This window comes from Brassica rapa, chromosome A09 (genome assembly GCF_000309985.2).
Source record: "Brassica rapa cultivar Chiifu-401-42 chromosome A09, CAAS_Brap_v3.01, whole genome shotgun sequence".
In the NCBI taxonomy this organism is placed as follows: domain Eukaryota; kingdom Viridiplantae; phylum Streptophyta; class Magnoliopsida; order Brassicales; family Brassicaceae; genus Brassica; species Brassica rapa.
The window spans coordinates 34,377,218-34,396,773 of record NC_024803.2 but is presented as its reverse complement, the minus strand read 5'-3'; the positions used below and the strand labels follow the sequence as shown (position 1 = coordinate 34,396,773).

Genomic DNA, 19,556 nt, shown 5'->3' with positions numbered 1-19,556 from the left:
CTTTGCCCCTATTCCGGAGAGCACATTCAAGTTGTTGTTCCTCCACTTGTTTGCTCTTCCTCTTACCATCCAAGCTTAGTCCAAGTCAACCAACCCCCTCTACACAAAAGTGGGTAAGTGTAAGTTTATTATTACGATTTCTGTTTGGAATTCAGTTTGAGAATTGCCATTATACATACAACTATAGTACACACCTCTTCTTACAGAAACAGAATGTTTTGATTTTCACAATTTTGCAGGTTAAATTGCAGATGTTAATCTGCCTGCCAGGTCCAAGTTTGAGATTTGGAAGGAGCTGGAAACTCTTTGCTTTTGTTTTATGTTGGTTGTTATCGCAGTCCGTCTATCTAATCTGTTTTTTTATCTTTTGTCTCTAGACTTGTTTCTAAGACTCTTGTGTTTATGCTTGTGTGTTAAACCCTTGTTTTCATTGTCTATGTTTTCATGGTCTATCTTGTGTTTATGCTTGTGTTTGTCTATCCTAAATCCTGCTCCTCATATCTAGAAATTTTAACTGGGTGTGTATCCGAATTCCAAAATGATAACATTAACCTTTGTCGAGTCCTTTTTTATTACAAAATTGATTTTACTACTTACACTCCTAGTCTTCCAAATACGTACTCCGAAAATCCATATTTTTTGTGAAACGTACAACAACAACAACAACGCTACGTGCTGTTGTTCTGTTTGCCACAAGGAGATGCATCGTCTTCTCTCAGCTGTTCTCTCTCCTTCTCAAACCATGTGGTCAAGCTGGTCCCGTTGCACAGATTCTTGTAAGAAAAATCCAATTTCTTGCTTTACACGCAACACGGGCCTTTTTAAAATAATGTGATCTGGTTTTTCTTTCAGGCTGGGATTGTGTTGACAGGGCCGGCTTACAAGGGGGGACAAGCAGTGCGACCGCCCCGGGTCCGAGTCCGTGTCCCCCCATGTAATGATAAATAAGGGGCCCAATTTTTTATAAATCTATATTTTTATATATAAAAAAATTATAAATACAATAAATAAAATTGAAAAGGGCCCAAAATTATTTGATATGTATATAGTTTTATTTTCATTACAAAATATACAAAATATTATTGATTAAATTTTAAAAATATTTTAAACATTATCTCTATATAAATTTTAGAGAGTAAAAAAATTTTTTTTGCCCTAGGGCCCCTATCAGTGTTGAGCCGGCCCTGTGTGTTGAACCCTGCTCTGCTCTCAAGGATCCCTAAAGTTGTAAGAATTTGATAGATATCAATTATCTTTACACGGACTTGGCATGTGCAAAGCTGACTTGGATAAGGAAGGAATTGGAGTGAAAGAGACCTTCTAACTGGTTTAGAAGCTTTGCCGTTAGTGAGACTGAAGCAGCTTCGTGAAGTTGGAGAGTATATAGAGGAGGATTATGCTTTGATTGTTGTTGTAGACCGACGTGATGAGTCGTCTCTCTCAGTTGCCATGAGACCGATGGTTCCTGTTATACTCAGCCAGCCATGAGAGAGTATATAACTTGAATCGTACTTCAAAGCTTCATTCTTGTAATCTGTGGTTGATAATCAATAAAGGAGTTAGGGATTTCTACACTCTATCATTGGTGCAGCGAAACAAACTTGATCGGAATCTTCGGGTGGAGCTGACGAAACAGAAGACAAGATGATCAGAGGTGATTTCGAGGTGACACCAAGCTCAGAGATGCAGAGAGAGAGCCGTCTCTGCGACAAAATTACTAGACGATTTGGAGTATCTGAGGATTGATTGCGATAAGAAGTCTCGAAATGATAAGACGACGACGGAGCGGAAGCGATTCTATTCTGTGGAGACAGGGGAATCGTTGTGGTTCCAGTGTTTCCGGATGTCGTGACTTGAGGCAGTGGATTTCGTGGATGGATGGAGCATTACTTTGCTCGGAAAGGACTCACTGATTTCGAGAAGTTACACATGGCCGGCCTATGGATTCATTGTAGGGGAAGCTGAGAGGTACATACATTACTCGTATGGATTCCTATTAGAAGTTGGAAAGAGATGAAAGAAATGTTGTTGCTGAGGTTGATCCGGAGAAAATGATACACTGAACGCTGAAACTGGTAGAGTCTACAATGGTCATCATGTTGAGTTGCCTGCATGTGTTTGATGGAGTAAATCCAGAAAGTTGGATTGTGCAAGATGATAGGTATTATAGTCATCAGAACGAATTGGGCATGATATCTCTGAATTTTAAGTGGAGCGCTGTGCGTAGTTGGCTTGCTGGAATGCTTCGCAGAAAAAAAAATCTAAGGGTTGGGCTGACTTTAAACAACAATTGTTACCTCGATTTGATCCTGCTATGAATTGTTCTGCAGTAGATGTGAAGGATGAATCCAGTTCTCTCAGTGAAGGTGTTCATGAGACAGAAGTAGAGAGAAGCATAGCACAACGGTGGAAGAAGTTTCTTTAACTTCTGTTGCAGACGAACACCAGCAAGATTCGGTTTGCGAGATTGTTTTTGAAAAAGATATGGTAAAACAGATTGTGTGGGTTGCAGAAGTTTCTATAAAATTTGAATTTTCGAGAAAAATGTATTTGTATTTATATTTACATTTATTTATATTTAGTAACCCACTTATACTTAATTAGCAAAGACCGTGACATTTTGACAAAAATATATAAATGTATATAATAAGACTTTGGCCTAGTCCATAAATTATAAAATAAAGATAAACAAGTCATGGAATATCTTTCGAGAAACTAAGTGTTCGCTAGTTCAACTAGAAGGATAAACTAACTAGATTTTTCACCCGCACGGATGTGCGGGGATTTTTATTTTATAAATATATAACAGATATCATCGTAAAACTTTTAAAGATATAATTTACATTTTCGTGTTATATATTTTGTAAATCTATAATGTTATTGGTTATGTTTTTTATTTGATATTATTAATGTATAATGATTTATTTTATACATTTAACTTTAATGTTAATTGTTATTGTATATAATATATTTTCGAGTTGGATAAAATAAATTCATAGTATGAAATAAACAAATTGAGAATCTCCTTCATTTTTTCTAATTTTTACAAACTGAATACAATACATTTTAAAATTTTATTTAGTTATACTATAGAACTGATATTTTTTTAGCATAAATTAAATTTTCTATGTCATTTATTTTAGTATATTGTTGGATTTTATAAGTAAATAGATTATAATAATATTATATTATTAATTATGAAATCAATCGCTGTATTAATTTAAAAATATTTTAAAATTATATTAAGATTTTGTTAGATTTTTTCCAACATATTTTGTTCTAAGTAAAAATAAAATTTAAATTTACAGTTAAAATTTATTTATTAATATCTATATAATTTATAAGATTTTTCAGAAATGTTATATAGTATTAAATAGATTACCTTAATTAATCAAATAAATGTAATTGATGAAATAGACTTAGTATGATTTTTTATGGTATTTCTTTTAGTAAAGAACATATAGAATATAATTATAAAATTTGAAAAATATTATACACTTTTTTTTATTTTGTTTTATAGTAAAATCTTATTTAAATTAATGTATAATAGTAATATTATTAATTACAAAATTAATCAATGGTATTAATTTAAATAAAGTATTTTAAAATTTTAGAAAGATTTTGTTAGATTTTTTCTCAACATTTTGTTATAACTAAAAATAAAATTTAAATTTACAGTTAAAATTGATTTATTATTAATATATTTATATATTTAATAGATTAATGTAAATAATTAAATAAATGTAATTAATGAAATGGACCTAATAAGGTTAATATGACTTTTTTATGGTAAATAAAAACGATAATTCTCTTTTAATAGAGAAGATGTTACATGTGGTTTCAAGCAAGTGAGGATTAAGACTTCGGCGTGAATCTCCTGTTAATTCAAAAAGAAAATTAAAAGGGTAAATAACAATTAAATTTATGAAAAAATTTAAAACAACTATTTTAAAATATTTTAAATATAATATTTTAAGATGAGTATCTTAATATTATGAAATAATAATAATTTAAATAATTATCATTTATATTTGGGTTATATACTCTAAGTTAACACTACAAGAAACAGAGCTGTACTCCGACAAAACTTTCCCAGAATATCCTGAGCAATTAAGTGTTATAATTTTAAGTAAGGAAACTTAGAGTATATAACCCAAACGTATAATTATAACAAACATATAATTAAAGTGTAAAGGAAAAAGAATTCTTTTGAAGTATATGGAGACAGAGAATATATATATATATATATTATTTGAAAACAAACATATAATTAAAGTATGTTACAAAAAAACATATAATTAAAGTGTAAAGGAAAAATAAACATATAATCAAAGTGGAAAAGTTTTCTTTTAATTCAAAAATATTTTAAGTGATAGTGTAAAAAGGAATAATGTACATATTAGTTTGAACTTATTTAATATTCTCTCCATTTTTTAATATAAGTCGTTTTAGAATTGTGCACACAAATTAAGAAAATCATTAATTTCTTATATTTTCTAAACAAAAGCATCATTAGTTATTTAACTAACCACAAATTAATCAATAATAAAATATAAGGTACTTTATCATTGGTCATATAACATTAACTGTTAATAAATTTTACATATAAAACCGAAAACATCATATAATTTGGAATATAAAAAAAAATTTAAAATGACTTATATTAAAAAAATGAAGGGAGTATGAAAAATTGCTCGGGAAACTTACTTAAGATTATAACACTTGCTTTCATCATCACTTCTTAAAGTCATTGTTCTTCTCTCTCTCTCTCCTTCCATCCCATTTCCTTTTCTCACAAGTCACGTTTTCCTACACACAAACGAGTTTTTACATCACTAAAGTAGTTATGAATCGTTTTCTTTTTTTCTACTAATAATATTTTGGACAATTTTATATATATAAGAAAATGTTATAAGCTACAGATTTTCAAAAATATAAGCTCACTTTAATCGTATAAGTGTCATATTTTGAGTGTAAATACAGTATGTAATTATTCAAAAAAAAACAATATGTATACTACATCACTGCCTATTAGATGATCAATTTCGAAACGAACGTCGAGTGATCATCATATATGTCCACACCAAAAATGTCGGTTACATTTTTGTGTCACTGTATTCGTATGTCCTGAGTATTATTTTAATGTCGGTCACAATATGTGATTAATACCATTAGACCAACACAAAAAACTACTACGTCTGTCAAACAATCAACTTTGTAAAGATAAGCTCACGTTTTCATAAAAGTCGCATGAATCTTACACATCCCAAGGAGAAATGTCAAACGAATAGTTTGTTATTGCATCACGGAAGTATCTTTTTGGTATCTCTTTTACTTAAAGAAGTACTATAATTTTTGGTCAAAAAAAAAACAAGTAATATAATTGCATACTAGTTTCAATTTGTTATTGCCCATTAATCATTTCAAAGTATATACCTCAAATTCCCAATATATTAAAAGAACAATACTTGCGTTCATCTATGTGTGGTAAACGCTCGTATTCATCTTATATCTTATTACCAATCAAAATATCATGTAAGATTAGTAAAAATACATATTTAAAAAAAATTCAAAATAGCTGGAAAAACCGACGTTGACGTTAACAATATTAATGCATCAGCTAAACTCTAAATTCTAAACTCTAAATTCTGAACACTAAACCCCAAAATTTTTTTTAGCAAAAAAAAAAAAACCCCAAAATTTTAAATTCAAAAACTCTATAAATAGTAACGATGTCGGCGTTAACGCTAATTTCAAAATTTAAATTTAGAGTTTAAGATTTAGGATTCTGTAGACAATGTTAACGTCGGTCGGTGTATTTCTTTTTCTTCTATTTATTTTGTTTTATTTTAAAGGTTTTAATATAATTTTTATTAATTCTATATGGTGTTTTAATTGGTAATAAAAAGTGAAGTGAATTTGAGAATTTACGTGAACCCAAATATTATTTACTAGGTGTTTTATCCGCATATGCGGGCATAATCATTTTATTAATGGTTATTAATATATGTATTATGATTTAAACATCATGATAACTTATTCTTAATTATTTTAGTTTTTTTCAATTTTTATTTCAGTCTACGTCCTCCTAACACAAAAAACTATAAAAGTATGAGACTATAAGAGCATAATTAGATATCAAATATTTTACACAATCAAGTAAATTAAGAAAGTAAATTTTTGGTCTCTCTTAATCTACTTTGTATTTTTTGAATCAGAAACATGTATTAAATTACCAAAAAAAAAACACTAAAACACACAAAATTCAAGCAAGAACAAATAAATAAAAAGTAAATAAAAATTAATGTTCGATGATAATTTAGAAGAATTTTTTTTAAAAAAAAACGAATTGAGAAAATGACAATATTTCATTGGTTTACTTGATCAATATACACATTGATTTATCTTAATATTTCATAAGTTTACTTTTAATAAAAGAAAAAATAGATAATGATAGTTTTATTATTAAAGTTAAATTGTGGTTTATTATATAATGATAAATCTAATTATAAATTAAAAATATATCTAGTTTAGCCATTTCATAACATGATTACATATGCAATTCTCTAAACTTAATATCAAAGCATATTTTTCTTATAGATTAAACAATAATTAAACATACACAGAAAATAACTACATAACTAATTCAGAATACTTAATTCATAATTCCAAACTCCATGTAACAAAACCGACTTGCTCCTAGTCTTTCAAAAAAGAAAAAAAAATAGAACTCCAACTAAAAACAAATATCAAAAGTACATAAATATATATGTCAAAACTATAATCGAGACAATTTAGAATGAATGAGAAAAATAAAATTATAGAATTTTAAAACATCTTACATCATATGAAAATAAGAATTGGTCCTAACTTGTGTAAAATAATTATAATTGTAATTCCAGTTTGAAAATTTGAAATAGTTTTATATTAGTTAAATTAATAAATTAATGATTTATGCTAAAAACTAAAAAAAAATTCGTGAAAGTTAAAATAATTATAATCATATTCCAATTAGAAATTTTGAAATATTTATAATATTAAAATTAATGAATTAATTAGAAAGTTTGAAATATTTAATTTAGCTAAAATTATGGAGAATGTGACAAATCAGCAGAAGTAAAATATTACAATCAAGGTTTTTCTTTTTTTTTTTGTCAGCCAAGGGTATTAGAGAAGAAATATAACGATATAAGCAGCGGAACAATATATAATGTCGACCAGTTTTCCATCTCCGAGGAACAAACGATAATCCACAGCAAATCTCAGCCTTTCATTTTTTTTGTCTGTAATCTCCGCCTTTCGAGCTAACAGTGTGTTCTGATATCTTTTCAGTGTTCACACTATAATATTTTTTTGGAAATGTCGAAAGATAGTACGTACTTATGTCGATATCCAGTCATCGTCATTAGAGAATCTTGGTAATATTTAAATTTATTGTATACTGTATTATTTCTGTTTCTGGTCAACGAGAGAGAGTTTAGAAATTATGGAGACCAAAACCAATTAAAACTGAAAGAACTCAATTTTCTGAAAATAACGTTTCCGTTAATTTCATCCTCAAATTTATTTACCATTTATACTACTCGATAATATGATGTTCTAAAAAGATAGTACTGTATTATGAACCAATATATATATTCAAAATAATTAATATAAGAAAACTTCACATATACACTCAAGTATATTTTCTTATACTAGTTTATAACTTTATACTATTTTCATACAACTATATTATAAATCAACAAGTGCCTAATGAACTAACAAAAAGAAAGCCTATAGATAAGGTCTGAAAATCACAAATTCGAATTTGTTGTCTTTGTGGTCAAAAAACATATGACCCAAAGACTGGACTTAAAATTTAATCTCATTATCATGAAGAAAAAACTAAAGTTATCAAGTATCAACATCCCACCGGTCGACCATTTTGACTATTACTATTACAAAAGAATGAAAGAACCCTACAAATAATGGCAGCCATGTGCAGACAAACTGGATTTCATGTAATAGTCAAAATCAAAGTGATGTGTTAGATAGTCCTCACGAAAACGAATATTAATAAATAATCCATAGTATGACAATTAAATATCATTTAACTCAAAGCTTTATTATCTTGATCAATACTCCACAACCTACCTCTGACATCTTTGTATTCAATCACGGGCGTGGCCTAAAAAAACCCTTATTACCACGAACTTTTATTTGTCTCTTCACATCTCAAAATTGAGCAAGACTAAACCGGAAATAACCGGAAGCCACCATGTTCATCAAGCTCATCTTGTTCTTCCTTCTCTCTCAAACACTAAGATCTTCTTCTCAGATCCTCAGCTACAATGGTTTCAACCCTCCGACAGACATCTCCCTCCAAGGCCTCGCAACAGTCACACCCAACGGTCTCCTGAAGCTAACCAACACCACAGTTCAAAAAACCGGCCACGCCTTCTACACAAAACCGATCCGGTTCAAAGACTCACCAAACGCCACCGTCTCTTCCTTCTCCACAACCTTCGTCTTCGCCATATACTCCCAGATCCCGACTCTAAGCGGCCACGGGATCGCCTTCGTCATCTCTCCATCCCCTGCTCTCCCTTCTGCGCTTCCTAGTCAATACATCGGTCTCTTCAACAACTCGAACAACGGCAACGACACGAACCACGTCTTCGCAGTGGAGTTCGACACGATCCAGAGCAACGAGTTCGGAGATCCGAACGATAACCACGTCGGCATCGACATCAACGGTTTGCGATCGGTTAAGTACTCAACCGCTGGATACTGGAACGAGAATAACAAGTTTCAGAATCTGAACTTGATTAGTCGCAAACTGATGCAAGTTTGGATTAATTACGACAAACTCAGTAATAAAATCGATGTCACGATGTCTCCGTACGGTTCCGACAAGCCTAGCAAACCGCTCATTACTTACGTAACAGATCTTTCTTCCGTTCTTCTCCAAGACATGTACGTAGGCTTCGCCTCCGCAACCGGCTCCGTCATCTCGGAGCATTACGTAGCCGGTTGGAGTTTCCGGTTAAACGGAGAAGCACCGTCGCTGACGTCATCGAACCTCCCGAAGCTTCCTCGCTTCGAGCCGAGGCGAATCTCTGACTTCTACAAGATCGGCATGCCGCTGATCTCCCTCTTCCTGATCTTCTCCGTGATCTCCCTCGCCTTCTACGTCGCGAGGAGGAGGAAGAAGTTCGAGGAAGAGCTCGACGACTGGGAAACAGAGTTCGGCAAGAACCGGTTCCGGTTCAAGGAGCTTTACCACGCGACCAAAGGGTTCAAGGAGAAGGACCTCCTCGGCTCGGGAGGGTTCGGGAGGGTTTACAGAGGGATACTACCGACGACGAAGATCGAAGTCGCTGTGAAGAGAGTCTCACACGATTCTAAACAAGGTATTATTATTATTATTATTAACTTTTTATAACTTATTATTATTTTTTTTTTTTTGGACAATAAACAAGGTATTACAGATAATGATGAGATATACATATATATGTAATATCTTATGTAATAAACAATATACATTATTAGTAAATATAATAAATATACATTATTAGTAATATTATATCTTACATAATAAATATACATTATTAGTAAATATTGTAAAAATACATTATTAGTAATATAATACCTTACATAATAAATATACTTTATTAATAAATATTCTATATCCTTCTATAGGTATGAAAGAGTTCGTGGCGGAGATTGTGAGTATCGGTCGGATGAGTCATCGGAACTTGGTGCCTCTGTTGGGGTACTGTCGTAGGAGAGGAGAGCTTCTTCTTGTTTATGACTACATGCCTAACGGAAGTTTAGATAAGTATCTATACAATAATCCCGAGAGGACTTTAGATTGGAAGCAGAGGTCTAAGATCGTCAAAGGAGTTGCGTCTGGTTTGTTTTATCTCCACGAGGAGTGGGAGCAGGTTGTGATTCACCGTGACGTGAAGGCTAGTAATGTTTTGTTGGACGCTGACTTCAACGGTAGGCTCGGGGATTTCGGGTTAGCCCGGTTGTATGATCACGGGTCGGATCCTCAGACAACTCATGTTGTTGGTACGTTGGGTTACTTAGCACCTGAACATTCTAGAACAGGACGTGCTACTACCGCGACCGATGTATATGCGTTTGGTGCGTTTCTTCTAGAAGTTGTTTCTGGTAGAAGACCTATTGAGCTACATAGCGAAAGCGATGATACGTTCTTGCTTGTGGAGTGGGTTTTCGGTTTGTGGCTAAGAGGGAACATAATGGAAGCGAAAGATCCGAATCTTGGGTGCGATGGTTACGATCTTGAAGAGGTTGAAATGGTTTTGAAGCTTGGGTTATTGTGTTCGCACTCGGATCCTCGGGCTAGACCGAGTATGAGGCTGGTGTTACAGTATCTGAGAGGAGATATGTCATTGCCGGAACTAACGCCGTTGGATTTGTCGGCAGGGAATGGGATGAACTTGGGAGGGAGAGAGGGGTTTAGCGGTATTGCCATGTCGTATTCTTCCTCAGTGTTTAATGGGTTTACCGGTGTGTCTTCCATCGCTGATTCTCTACTCTCTGGTGGGAGGTGATTGATGATGTTACAACATTAGTAACGTATGATTATGTATATACAGTTTTGCCTTTGTATGGAGATGTAAGATTTTCTTACAAAAAATTTATTAAATATGATTATGATTGTGATAAATTGATGAGAGTTTAGGAATTGGAAGAAATGTTATCGACTCAGATTACAATATGCATAGACTAAAAAGTTAAACCTAATTATTGGTGAGTTTGTAAAAAAAAAGGTTCTTATAAACAAAATAATAGTATTTAAATTAAATATTTAAATTTTGATTTAAATTAAATCACTAGATTAATTAGGTGACATGTGGAAAAGATACATTTATAAGTTTTTAAGAGTACCAAAATCAGAATTTTTTCTTTTTATTTCCTTAATTTTTTTTTAAAAAAATTCCGTCTAGATCCCCTCTTCAACCTCTCAATGGAACTGCTCTAATTTGGAAAAATATATAAATAGATAACTTTTAATTTCCTAAATATGATTTTTCCAGATTCTTTTTAATCTTTATGTTTCTATAATATTGACATGGTCGATTGCAATAGTTCATACTATGACAATAAAGAAACCCTATAGTTTTGGCAGAACATTTGAAATAAGTGTTCCACAAAGTTTTTATTTGTGATCAGATCAAAAGCCTAAGCAACGAGATCACTGTGCAGGACCAAGGAGAAGTGGAACCGGTGGTTCGTTGATTTCATCATCTCGTCTTGCAGCCCAAGCCCTTAACGGAGGTTCAAAGCGGTCTCTAACCACATCAGGAGCCATCTCGTCATCACACGGGAGGTAAACAAGACCTCTCTCTCTTAGAAGGGACGGTTCATCATAACACACGGTCCAAAGAATATCCACTAGCTCTCTTTCTTCTCTAGCTGCACAAAGATCTTCCTCCGACATTGCAATGATTCTTCTTGTTCTCTCCTCAAGAAGCTGTCTCAGATTCACATCAGCTCTGTCGAGGTTTCGGTCAGATTCTTCACGGGTAAGCTCAAGGAGACCGCGAAGAGCGAATTCACGGACTTCAAGGTCTTGGTTTGATGCTAGGTGGATCATTACGCGAGGGAATCCAAGATCCCTAACGATTCTACAGTCTGAGTTGCTTTCTTGGAGAAGATAGTGAATCAAATTCAACGCTTTCCTGAAATGGAAAGGATTTATAAACATCATGGATTTAAGAACATTCCTATCTAATGCATATTCTTGAGATGTTTTAAGCAGAACCGGTCATGGACATACGTAAGTGAAATATTGGTCTATATAATAGATAATTTATATAAACTTAAGCATCCAAAATTATTATTTTATATTAAATTGTTTATAGTCTTGAAAATCTCATGACTATAAACAATTTAATATAAAATAATAATATTACCTTTGAAATCTGACGGTATCAGAGACCAGTGCGTCTCTTAAGCCAGCGTAACCATTTGCTAGACGGAAAGCTGTAATCCCTTGTTGGTTGTGACGGATAAGAGCTGCAACAATAAAAACACTGTCAAACTTCATGTCCTAAAGAAATAAGCTTTGAGATAAGTAACTCTTACAAGATATAGCACCAAGGGCTTTGGTCCGGACTCTAATGTCCGGATCAGTAATAAAGTTTGTTAACAAGGGCTCAAAGCCATTTGCTTCCATAACAAGCTGCTGGCTACGAGGATTATTTTGGACAACCGTGGTCAAAACATCTGCTGCTTTTGCTCGGATCTTCGCGTTGGAGTTCTTGAGATAGCTAAGGAGAGGGACCAAACCTCCAATGGAATGAAGATCTGAACGATCATGATCCAAATATGTTAAAAAGATATAACAGAAATAAAATAATGGTTTATGTAAGAGATCAAACCATTGGCTAAATCGATGGACTCGACGTGTTCTTGCAGCTCATCCAACATTCCTGTCCAAATAAAAGTAAACAAGTTTTTGAATAAATCGATCAGACCGTTAGATAATTAGACATTGGAACGAAGTAAAGAACCTTCAAGATCGTCTATTGTGACTCCTTGAGACTCCAAGAGTTGTTCAGGCATTTTCATGATTTGAGATATTTGTTTCATACGTGATATTGAATCGATCGTATGTCCTTGCATTGCTTCCATGAACCATTGTCGATCCTCCTCACTAACAAGAACACATACAAACAAGTCCACATCGAATTCAAAGATTAAGCATCTAAATGCTATCCATTATCAGAAAACAGAGCATTTCAATTATATATGAACCAATTGTTAGAAGCTTTGATCAGAGATAACAAGCTTTACACAAAACGAAGAGGGAAAGATCCGATCAATAAAAAAAACAGAGATCTTTCAATTTAAATGATATAATTACAGAAAATATAAGAAAAAGCTCAGGTACCTCAAAGGGCGAGAAGGGGAAGCACCATCGGAATGGGAGAGGCTCCATTTGAGCAATCCGTCCCAGCTGGGTCCATTGTTCGCCATTTACGCTTCTTCAAAAGAAAGAACAAAAAAAAACAGAAACGGAAAATTGTGGAAGATGAAGATTGAAAGAGAATGTTACTAATTTATTACACGAACAAGGAGATATTTTCGTTTGTATAGACAAAACACGTGGTCAAGTTGCAAAGATGAACCAATCACTTTATCGGTTAAGGAGATTGAGTGAGAGGGGACCCACCATGTGTAAAACTAAAACGACGACGTGTGAATTTATTGGATCGCGGGTACAAACCGTCCTATAATGTATGGCCCAATGAGGTGAGGAGGCGTGATGTCAAACAGGTCGTCCCGTCCCATCCCGTCCCGTACCGCGGCGGGATCGTCATCTCGCGGGTTCAGGCGGGCCCATCCCGCGCGGGCTGCGGTCTCCAAAAGGCCGTCCTAATCCCGTACCGCCCATGTTCACAGTCCCTTACAAGCCGTCCCGCGGGCTGAACGTAAAAGGAGTGCATAAGGATGTGTCTCGACACTGCTTGCTGCTCCCCTATGTGAAGATACATCATACGTGAAGACATGAATCTATTATTGGAACTGAAAACAAAATTTTACATATATTGTTATTGTTCTTGATTTTTTTTTGGTTTTTGAAGTTCATGAAGTTCAACAGCATGTTAAAGATGAAAAGCCAAGTTTCAACCAAGGTAAATTTCATAGAAACACCAAATGATCCAAATCAGTACTCAAAACAAAACCAAGCACTTTAAATAAAAAATCTTAAATTGTAATTGAAGCAAAACACCAAATCAAAATAACATTTCAAACTCGCGATCTACTCATCTTCACCTTCTCCATCAACAATGGACTCAAATGATGGTAAATTCTCTTCTTCACCATCACCATCGACTTCTTCATCTGAAAATATTTGAAATTTCATTTACTTAGATAAAGGATAATGGGACTCTAGTACTATGGAACTTTTAATAAAATTAAAATGAGTGTTATTTACCATGTGCATAAGATTCGTATCCCTTGATCCAATTCCTAGTGCATATGAGAGCTTGCACATTTTTTGGGAGTAGACGGCTTCTATATTTATTCAGAACTCGCGATCCAATACTGAAAGAAGACTCCGAAGCCACTGTTGTGATTGGAATACTTAGCAGATCACATGCCATTGCAGCCAAGTCACCATACCGATGCGCATTATCTTTCCACCAATCGAGGATGTCCAAGCTTTGGAAATTAGTAAAGTCCAAAGGTGGTTCTTCAAGATAAGCTTGTAGAGGTGTCTTTCCACTCACAATGCCACTGGTTTGGCGAAATGCAAAGAAATCCTAAGAAAGTTGAAAAAAAATATTAGATAGGAAAAAAAAATATTATAGAGGAATAAAAAAATCAGAAGATTAAAAAATGAAAAACACTCACATTGTAGTTCATAAACAGCCCCATTGACCCTGAGTCAGATGCTTTTTGCGAAGCAGTCTCACGAGGCTCAGTGGAAGGCGAGTTATTCTTGGATTTTTTGTCGTATGACTCAAACAGAATACTCAGCTTGTCACGCAGATTCTTCACCTTTGCATCACGAGTCCTCATGTCAAGCTTCCCTAAACAACATTCGACAATAGAAAGCTTAAACCGTGGATCAAAGACTGCTGCCATTGCAAAAACACCACTGACTTCGTCCCAATATTTGTCGAACTTCTCTTTCATCGGTGGCACCATGTTTCTGACAATCTCGTCTTGGCTTTCCTCATTTCTCCGAAGCCAATCATGGATCAACCAAACCTGATAGAAAAACAAGTTTGCTGTCGGGTAATTCGAACCAGACATCAAGCTTGTGATCACAGCAAAAGAACCCAAAAAATCGCAAATATTGGCTGCTCTAGTCCATTCCTCAGCTGTGGGCGCCGTTTTATAACCCTTCTTATCAAATGCCTCTAACTTAACAAATGCTTTACGGTACTTGATGGCTCTTTCAAGCATATAGTAAGTTGAGTTCCATCTTGTCGGCACGTCCAGTATAAGCCATCCACCTTCTACTACACCGGCAGCATCCACACATTTGTGGAACAGCTGTTCACGCGTTTCCGATCCTAAAACATACTTAACACTGTCTCTTACTTTCTGCAAAGAGTCTCCAATAACCTTCAACCCATCTTGCACAATGAGGTTAAGTATGTGAGCTGCACATCTCACATGAAAAAACTCTCCTCCACATAACAAATCATCATTCAAATTCAGCTGCGATTTCACAATATCCTGCATCGAGTCATTACTCGTAGCATTATCTAGTGTGACCGAGAACACCTTCTTTTCAATTCCCCACTCTTTCAGTGATTCAAGGAGCTGAACAGCAACATTCATACCAGTATGTGGTGGTGGTAGAGCACAAAATGTCAGGATCTTGCTGTTCAACTTCCAATTCCGATCAATGTAATGTGCTGTCACACACATGTATCCTTCTCGTTTCACTGATGTCCACAAGTCAGATGTGAAGGACACTCGTCCAGGAAGACTCCCTAATTCCCTCTTGAGTGTGTCTCTCTCACTTTCATATAATCGATACACATCTGCTCTCGCTGTGTTTCGACAAATGGTTTGGACATCAGCATTTAAATACGCCCATGTGTCTCTAACTTTCTGATACTCAACGTACGCGTAAGGTAGATCATGCTGGACTATTGTCTTTGCTACCATCTGTCTGAACACAGTATGATCATACTTGCGAGATACTACTTTCCCTTCAGTATTGAGTTGTTGCTGCCTTCCAGTATTCCTTGGATACATTTTACATCTCCACCGATGCCTTCTCAGCCCACTTGTTCCATGCGAGTGAGAATACCATGCATACTCATTCCTGCAATGATTGCACACAGCTTTCATAGTGCCATTGCGTTTTTCAACCACCGTGTAATCCTTCCACACATCTGATCGTTGCCTACTCTCCATATCATCCAAACCAGCTACATCCAAACCGGCTTCATCTACACCGGCTTCATCCTCGTCCAACTCATCTTCTAGTAGTTCATCATCAAAATCTGGTATCTCCTCTTGGATCTTGCTCTTCTTCTTCAGCGACTGAGTACTCGGTCCTTTGTTTTTCCGGGACTGAGTACTCGGTCCTTTGTTTTTCCGCGACAGAGTAGACGAGCCCCGAGGCTCTGCCTTTCTCCTCCCTCCACGAATCACAGATTTCAGAGGAACAGTCTTCTTCTGACTACACGCCTGTGCGGAAGAGCCACTACCTCCATCCAGAGTGGACTGGTACATGGGTTTCTGCGAGGCTGTTCCAAAACTGGTCTTTCTAGGAGGCTTCCTCGGTTGGGTTGTTGGAGTTATTTCAACGTCATCATCCTCTTCTGAATCGACCAGACTGATCAGCTTTCTTTTGCGACCTTGCTTGTTTCCATCATCACCACCATCACGCTGATCATTGTTCTCATCAATAGCCGCAAGTCTTGCCATGACTTGTTGAGTCTCAAAGTCCGTTGTATCTGGTGGCACGTAGTTAGTATCCAAAGTGAACTGCTCTTCTGAGTCGCTTCTTGATCCCATCGTCTCTCAGGTCTCCGTTGGTTTGTTAGAACTTAGAAGTTTAGAAAATTCTATTCTAAGCTAAGTTACGGCTCCCTTAACCTAAACTACGTGTGTTAGTGGTTTTAGGGTTTTTAAAATATTTTAAAATTTTAATTAAGTTAAAAATTGATAATATAAATTTTATACTAGCTTGAGGACAAGCTAGTAAGCTACGTAAACATTCACATAAACATTCACATAAACATTCACAAATATTTATTAGCTTGAGGACAAGCAGCATATACAAGCATCACTAAACAGATCAATGCAAAACAGAAAGTTCTCATATCAATAAAGCTAGTTCTAAGCAAGACAATGAGCTCTCATATCAATACAATTATTCTTAAGCAAGACAGTGAGTTAACTTATCTAAACAGGGAGTCCTATCTAACCAGTGAGTTCAACTATCTAAACAGGGAGTCCTATCTAACCAGTGAGTTCAACTATCTAAACAGGGAGTCCTATCTAACCAGTGAGTTCTCATATCAATGCTTATTAGTTCTACGGAAGAGTGCGACTAACCTGAGGTCCTAAAGCTGCTCATAGCAATGGTAGGCTGACGTGCTGACGCCTCCTTGGTCACGACCACTCCAAGAGCTCGAGGCAACACATCCAAAAGCGTGACACAGACAGAAAGAAAATACATATCAGAGATTATAGTTGAAGACAATAAGACATTGAGCTCTCCTATCAATGATTACTAGTTTTGCGTAAGAGAGTGAATAACCTGAGGTACTGAAGCTATTAGGGAATGAAAAGCTGGAAGCTGACGTGCTGACGCCTTCTTCTTCATACACATGACAAAAACAAACAAAAATTCAGATAAATCACTTGGAACATATCGGCATTACAAATTTACAATGCAAACAAGTAATGTCTTATCTTATAAGAGGAGAAGAGGATGAACCAGTCGCCTCCTTGTTCTTCATCACTTCATCGCCTCAAAACATAAGACAAAACAAAGACAACACGACAAGAAAACATATCAGAACTGACCACAAGTTGCTTAGTTGATATTCTGTAACCATATCAAATAAAACGCTTCTTGGATATTCTAACGAGTTTTATGGACACATTCACAATTTAAACTTCGGTAAGACAATCAGAGACAACAAACAATCAAATGAATTTAATCTGGTCTAAATATTCCAACGAGGTCAACTAGAGACAGAGACCGAGACATAACATTCACATGAACTGTTGAACGGACAGATTCACAATTTAAAAAAAAAAAACAACCCAACCGAGACAGAGACATAACACACTCGAAAGACATCAACCTAAGCTACACAACAAACATCACATGCAATACAGCTATATCAGAGACAAAACAATTAAATAAAGAGGCGAAATGGAGAAGGAAACGAACATGCATGCAGAGGAGAAGCTCCGGTGTTGGATCTTAGAAGAATACAAGCTCCGGCGGTGGAGCTATAAGAAGCTCCGGTCGTGGATCGAAGCAGATGAGCTCCAGAAGAGACCAGCCTGCAAAAGAAGATGAGATAATTGGTTAGTGCCGACAAAATAGATCGACAACAAACAACAAGAATCTTTACCGGAGGAGATAAAAGGCGAACGGTAGACCGGAAGCATCAGCGACCTTGAAACACGGTCACCGGAGCTCCTCACACCCATCGCCTTCTTGTCGCACTCTCTCTCTCTCTCTCTCGTTTCTTCAGGTGGAGGCAGAAAAGGAAATGGAAGCATTAGGGTTGCGGGACTACGCGAAACCCGCAGGTCATCCTTGGCCCGTCCCTCTTTCAGCCCGTACCGCACAGCTCCCGGCCCGCTCGTCCCGCAAAAAAAATGGGCCTACTAAACCGCGGCCCAAACCCGCCCCGCAGCAGGCCTTCACAGACCCGGCCCGCGGTCCAAACCCTCTTTTGACATCACTACGTGAGACTATAAAAATACATAAAAAGACGTTAAATCAGGTTTGCAAAAGGTTGTATAGTGTGTTTAAGAGATTAATTAGTGGTTAATCAAGGTTTAATCTTAAAACATAATTTATCTTATGGTTTTTATACACAGTTGCGTATAAGGACACCCTTAAAGATGGTATAACAACCCAATACTAAATTCACCTGTTATGAATTGGACCGAAGTGTTAACTTCCCTTTTTATAACTGTTGTTTTCAACTTATCACATTATCATAGAGAATCAGAGGTTAGTAGAGTTCCTACATAGACTTATGCACACACATACGCTATGATTGCTGCATGCCACAATGCACAAGTACACAACATATATAGGTTGCCAAGTTAATAAGCCAAAGAACAAACTTACCTGATTAGCTATACTATATAGCATCCCCTACGAACATTATCTGATGTTTAAATCATTAAAGAAGCAGTTGTTCAAAAAAAAAAATCATTAAAGAAGCAGATCTCCCTAAGATATCCTGAACATATATATAGGTTGATATAGCAATTCACCAGACCTCTTTACTCCTTGTCCTTGTTGCTACAATTTATTAGTGTCTCATAGATGATTTGTGAATTACCGTAATGATGTTTTAAGTCTTCCAGATACGATTTCTAATAGTAGCTTTATTTAAAGAGTGTGGGGTGAACGATCTATTTTCCCACGAGAACTATCATATAGCATCAGATATCCACCAAACTATGATCTCGTTCTAATTTTCCATGAATTTAAATTTTCTAAACTTATTTCTCCCTGAATCATAAGTTGTAAACTTATTTCTCTCCAAACCCATTATTCAAAACTTAATAACCCATAGACCATAGTTTTTATTGGTTTATCAAAATAATTTAATAAGCAAAAAAAAAAAGATTCTCAGAAAAGAATTGATTCATGAACATCCACTCCTTCGTTCGATCTCAAACAGACATCTCAATAACTTTAAAGCCATATCAACATGTTTCTCTGTTTGTTAAGTCTCTATTTATACTATCAACATTTTTTAAAAAAAAATACTATCAACAAATTCGTTATTTGAAATAAATCAATAGACCGGAAGGGAAAACTCAAAACCATTCAACATAAAATATAAGTTTTAGCGATATGC

General features: G+C 35.2%; 3 protein-coding genes across 3 annotated transcripts; 1 reads left to right on the top strand and 2 right to left on the bottom strand.

Annotated features, from left to right (window-relative positions):
* The first annotated feature begins 3,180 nt into the window (after positions 1 to 3,180).
* LOC103841304 (L-type lectin-domain containing receptor kinase IV.2) lies at positions 3,181 to 10,717 on the top strand. The gene is made up of 2 exons (XM_009117830.3): positions 3,181 to 9,392; positions 9,682 to 10,717. Exons 1-2 carry the CDS (start codon positions 8,258 to 8,260, stop codon positions 10,560 to 10,562), a joined length of 2,016 nt encoding a protein of 671 aa, XP_009116078.1. The 5' UTR covers positions 3,181 to 8,257; the 3' UTR covers positions 10,563 to 10,717.
* A 294-nt stretch (positions 10,718 to 11,011) lies between these two features.
* Positions 11,012 to 13,144, bottom strand: LOC103841303 (hsp70-binding protein 1). The gene is made up of 6 exons (XM_009117829.3): positions 12,908 to 13,144; positions 12,528 to 12,670; positions 12,396 to 12,446; positions 12,100 to 12,321; positions 11,928 to 12,030; positions 11,012 to 11,693 (listed from the first exon to the last, which is right to left on the bottom strand). Exons 1-6 carry the CDS (start codon positions 12,991 to 12,993, stop codon positions 11,207 to 11,209), a joined length of 1,092 nt encoding a protein of 363 aa, XP_009116077.1. The 5' UTR covers positions 12,994 to 13,144; the 3' UTR covers positions 11,012 to 11,206.
* Positions 13,145 to 13,348: 204 nt separating this feature from the next.
* LOC117127827 (zinc finger BED domain-containing protein RICESLEEPER 2-like) lies at positions 13,349 to 16,506 on the bottom strand. Its single transcript, XM_033278507.1, has 3 exons — positions 14,377 to 16,506; positions 13,958 to 14,285; positions 13,349 to 13,863 (listed from the first exon to the last, which is right to left on the bottom strand). The coding sequence occupies exons 1-3, from the start codon at positions 16,504 to 16,506 to the stop codon at positions 13,781 to 13,783; spliced, it is 2,541 nt and encodes an 846-aa protein (XP_033134398.1). The 3' UTR covers positions 13,349 to 13,780.
* Positions 16,507 to 19,556: the final 3,050 nt, after the last annotated feature.